The sequence below is a fragment of the Salmo salar genome, unplaced genomic scaffold (genome assembly GCF_905237065.1).
Source record: "Salmo salar unplaced genomic scaffold, Ssal_v3.1, whole genome shotgun sequence".
Lineage (NCBI taxonomy): Eukaryota > Metazoa > Chordata > Actinopteri > Salmoniformes > Salmonidae > Salmo > Salmo salar.
The window spans coordinates 66362-72135 of NW_025548673.1; the positions used below are offsets into that span (position 1 = coordinate 66362).

The window sequence follows — 5774 nt, forward strand, 5'->3', positions numbered from 1 at the left end:
CACACTATAGACTGACTGACACTCATGTTGACACACTATAGACTGACTGACACTCATGTTGACACACTATAGACTGACTGACACTCATGTTGACACACTATAGACTGACTGACACTCATGTTGACACACTACAGACTGACTGACACTCATGTTGACACACTACAGACTGACTGACACTCATGTTGACACTATAGACTGACTGACACTCATGTTGACACACTACAGACTGACTGACACTCATGTTGACACACTACAGACTGACTGACACTCATGTTGACACTATAGACTGACTGACACTCATGTTGATACTACAGACTGACTGACACTCATGTTGACACACTACAGACTGACTGACACTCATGTTGACACACTACAGACTGACTGACACTCATGTTGACACACACTCACCTCTCTCTCTCTCTCTCTCTCTAGGGTGATCCAGAGCTATAACCCCAGCTTCCCAGTCGGCTGCCATGTGGTCAGTGATTGTGGATGGAGGAGTCACTGGGTGTGTGATGGGGCAGAGCTGACCCCTGTGCTGCCAGACTGGCCCCTGGACATCCCCCTCTCCCTGGCCCTGGGGGCCATCGGCATGCCTGGGTAGGATGGATAGATGGATCTCGATAGATAGATAGATAGATAGATAGATAGATAGATAGATAGATAGATAGATAGATAGATAGATAGATAGATAGATAGATAGATAGATAGATAGATAGATATGCAGACTGCCCTGTGTGGTTGAGGTGTGTGATATACATTAGTGGTTATAATAGTGCTGAGGCTGATGATGATGATATTTTTGTAGTCTGACAGCTCTGTATGGACTAGAGGAGGTGTGTGATATACATTAGTGGTTATAATAGTGCTGATGGTGATGATGATGATATCTCTCTAGTCTGACAGCTCTGTATGGACTAGAGGAGGTGTGTGATATACATTAGTGGTTATAATAGTGCTGATGGTGATGATGATGATATCTCTCTAGTCTGACAGCTCTGTATGGACTAGAGGAGGTGTGTGATATACATTAGTGGTTATAATAGTGGTGATGATGATGATATCTCTCTAGTCTGACAGCTCTGTATGGAGTAGAGGAGGTGTGTGATATACATTAGTGGTTATAATAGTGATGATGATGATGATATCTCTCTAGTCTGACAGCTCTGTATGGACTAGAGGAGGTGTGTGATATACATTAGTGGTTATAATAGTGATGATGATGATATCTCTCTAGTCTGACAGCTCTGTATGGACTAGAGGAGGTGTGTGATATACATTAGTGGTTATAATAGTGCTGATGATGATGATGATGATGATATCTCTCTAGTCTGACAGCTCTGTATGGACTAGAGGAGGTGTGTGAAACAGTAGTGGTTATAATAGGTGATGATGATGATGATGATGATATCTCTCTAGTCTGACAGCTCTGTATGGACTAGAGGAGGTGTGTGAGATAAAGAAGGGGGAGACTCTTCTGGTGAACGCTGCAGCAGGAGCCGTGGGCTCAGTGGTGGGACAGATCGCCAAGATCAAGGTACAACATTCCCCCAACGTTCCCAGAGCGTTCCCACAACGTCTCCACAGTGTTAGTTGCTTCCTGAAGATGAGGACAAGTTATGTTCTACATTCCATGTGTCTGTGTGTTACTAGTGACTTTCATAATGTATATGTGTGTGTGTGTGTGTGTGTGTGTGTCTCCGTCCTCAGGGCTGCAGAGTGGTGGGCTGTGCGGGGACAGATGCCAAGGTGTCCTATCTAAAGGAGCTGGGTTTTGACCAGGTCTTCAACTACAAGACTGTCACCTCTCTGGAGGAATCACTCAGGGAGGCCGCGCCACACGGATACGACTGCTACTTTGAGAACGTGAGGTCGCTGCACCACTCGCACACACGCATTCTTTGTGTGTGTGGACATGCGTGTGTGTGGACATGCGTGTTTGTGGACATGCGTGTGTATGTGTGTGTGTATCAAAGCTCAATCTCTCTCTCTCTCTCTCTCTCTCTAGGTTGGTGGGAAGTTCTCCAGTGTAGTGATGCCTCAGATGAGAGAGTATGGCAGAATAGCTGTGTGTGGAAGCATCTCCATGTACAACGACACCACACCGCAGACAGGTATACTGTCCACACCACAGACAGGTAAACTGTCCACACCACAGACGGGTATACTGTCCACACCACAGACGGGTATACTGTCCACACCACAGACGGGTATACTGTCCACACCACAGACGGGTATACTGTCCACACCACAGACGGGTATACTGTCCACACCACAGACGGGTATACTGTCCACACCACAGACGGGTATACTGTCCACACCGCAGACGGGTATACTGTCCACACCGCAGACGGGTATACTGTCCACACCGCAGACGGATATACTGTCCACACCGCAGACGGGTATACTGTCCACACCGCAGACGGGTATACTGTCCACACCACAGACGGGTATACTGTCCATACCACAGACAGGTATACTGTCCACACCACAGACGGGTATACTGTCCACACCACAGACAGGTATACTGTCCATACCACAGACGGGTATACTGTCCATACCACAGATAGGTATACTGTCCACACCACAGACAGGTATAATGTCCACACCACAGACAGGTATACTGCACCATAGAGTACAACAACACTACACCACAGACAGGTATTTGTTTATATGCCAGGGCTGTTAGTTCACTCCCATATGATCTTACTGTATCTGTGTAACTGAATCCGTAGAAATGTTTGTTAATATTTGGCTACTGTATGTGTTTATATTTTAGGGCCGTATGTACACACCTATATGATCTTCAAACAGCTGAGGATGGAGGGCTTCCTGTGTGCTCGCTGGAAACACAAACACCAGCAGTCACTGAGGAGGCTGATGGCCTGGATGACTGAGGTACAGAGAGAGGGTTCTACTAGGATTCTATTGCTAGTATTCTATTATTAGTGTTCAATCACCAGTGTTCCATTACCAGTGTTCTTATATGAGTGTTCTATTACTAATATTCCATCACCAGTGTTCCATTACCAGTGTTCTTATGTGAGTGTTCTATTACTAGTGTTCCATCCCAGTGTTCTGTTACCAGTGTTCTTATATGAGTGTTCTATTACTAGTGTTCATCACCGGTGTTCTATTACCAGTGTTCTATTACCAGTGTTCTATTACCAGTGTTATATTGGCAGTGTTCCATTACCAGTGTTATATTGGCAGTGTTCCATTACCTGTGTTATATTACCAGTGTTATATTGGCAGTGTTCCATTACCAGTGTTATATTACCAGTGTTATATTGGCAGTGTTCCATTACTGCCAATATAACACTGGTAATATTGGCAGTGTTCCATTACCAGTGTTCTATTACCAGTGTTCTTATATGAGTGTTCTATTACTAGTGTTCCATCACCGGTGTTCCATCACCAGTGTTCTGTTACTAGTGTTGCATCACCAGTTTTCCATCACCAGTGTTCCATCACCAGTGTTCTATTAGCAATGTTCTATCACCAGTGTTATATTACCAGTGTTCTGCTACCAGTGTTATATTACCAGTGTTTCATTACCAGTGTTCTGGTACTAGTGACAATATTGGCCTGGATGACTGAGATTCAGGGACAGGGTTCCATTACCAGTGTTATATTACCAGTGTTCCATCACCAGTGTTCTATTAACAATGTTCTATTACCAGTGTTCCATTATCAGTGTTCTGCTACCAGTGTTCTGGTACTAGTGACAATATTGGCCTGGATGACTGAGATTCAGGGACAGGGTTCCATTACCAGTGTTCTATTACCAGTGTTCAGGACATTCAGGATACAATAGAAACCCATCCAGTAAAGATTCCTTCTGAAAGTAGTTTTAAGTGAATCCAGGAAAACAGTTCTTAAAGACTGTGTAAGCCTGATGGTGGTGAGGATGAATATGACAGTGATGATGGTGGTGATGATGATTATGATGATGAGGATGATGCTGATGATGAGGAGGAGAAGGAGAATAAAATGTTTGTGTTGATCCTTCAGGGCAAGCTGAGATGCAATGAACACATCACCAGTGGTTTCAACAACATGCCTGCTGCCTTCATGGGCATGCTACAGGGGGACAACATCGGCAAGGCTGTGGTCAAGGTGTGATGATGTCACAATCACATCAACATTACACTCTTCCAGAACATCTGGCTGAAGCATTCCAGAACACTCCAGGTTCTAGAATCGGAATCGGTTTTTTATTCAACATTCCAAATCCTTCCTGAATACTACACTCTAGTGTTCAACATACAGCTACAGGTTTTGGTCCAGTGTAATTCAACATACAGCTAGACAGGTTTAGGTCCAGTGTAATTCAACAGACATCTAGACAGGTTTAGGTCCAGTGTAATTCAACAGACATCTAGACAGGTTTAGGTCCAGTGTAATTCAACAGACATCTAGACAGGTTTAGGTCCAGTGTAATTCAACAGACATCTAGACAGGTTTAGGTCCAGTGTAATTCAACAGACAGCTAGACAGGTTTAGGTCCAGTGTAATTCAACACACTGCTAGACAGGTTTAGGTCAAGTGTATTTCACCAGACAGCTAGACAGGTTTAGGTCCAGTGTAATTCAACAGACAGCTAGACAGGTTTAGGTCCAGTGTAATTCAACAGACAGCTAGACAGGTTTAGGTCCAGTGTAATTCAACAGACAGCTAGACAGGTTTAGGTCCAGTGTAATTCAACACACAGCTAGACAGGTTTAGGTCCAGTGTAATTCAACAGACAGCTAGACAGGTTTAGGTCCAGTGTAATTCAACAGACAGCTAGACAGGTTTAGGTCCAGTGTAATTCAACACACAGCTAGACAGGTTTTGGTCCAGTGTAATTCAACACACAGCTAGACAGGTTTTGGTCCAGTGTAATTCAACAGACAGCTAGACAGGTTTAGGTCCAGTGTAATTCAACACACAGCTAGACAGGTTTTGGTCCAGTGTAATTCAACACACAGCTAGACAGGTTTTGGTCTAGTGTAATTCAACAGACAGCTCGACAGGTTTTGGTCTAGTGTAATGACATTAACTAAATAAAACATGTCTTCACAATACAATGTTTATAATACATCCAGCATATTGATTATTACTTTTTCTACACCAATGACATAAGATTTGACTAATTACCAGACAGTCCCCACAACCTAGTTGATACTGACCTTAACCCAACACCTAGCAACCTCATAACCTGGTCTATACTGAGTTTATACTGTAGTGACCTTAACCCAACACCTAGCAATTTCATAACCTGGTCTATACTGAGTTTATACTGTAGTGACCTTAACCCAACACCTAGCAACCTGATAACCTGGTCTATACTGAGTTTATACTGTAGTGACCTTAACCCAACACCTAGCAACCCATAACCTGGTCTATACTGAGTTTATACTGTAGTGACCTTAACCCAACACCTAGCAAGTTTCATAACCTGGTCTATACTGAGGTGTTGTGGTGACAGTCGCTGGATGAGGATTAGGCCCCAACATACACATTAAATGGGGCGGCATGTAGCCTAGTGGTTAGAGCGTTGGGCCAATAACCGAAAGGTTGCTGGATTGAATCCCTTGAGCTGACATGGTAAACATCTGTCGTTTTGCCCCTGAACAAGGCAGTTAACCCACTGTTACCTAGACTGTCATTGTAAATAAGAATTTGTTCTTTAACGGACTTGCTTAGTTAAATAAACATAATGGTATGCATGTATACTTCACTACTAATGCAACACCTGATCATTTCTACTGTATATTTAGTGCACTGGA

At 43.7% G+C, this 5774-nt stretch overlaps 1 protein-coding gene across 1 annotated transcript; it reads left to right on the forward strand.

Annotated features, from left to right (window-relative positions):
* Positions 1-400: 400 nt before the first annotated feature.
* Positions 401-5069, forward strand: LOC106577279 (prostaglandin reductase 1; the record flags this gene model as incomplete). Its single annotated transcript, XM_045712648.1, has 6 exons — positions 401-600; positions 1420-1537; positions 1711-1866; positions 2009-2138; positions 2780-2898; positions 4015-5069. Coding segments are annotated over 6 exons (834 nt in total), but the record flags the coding sequence as incomplete, so codon positions are not given.
* Between the last annotated feature and the right edge of the window lie 705 nt (positions 5070-5774).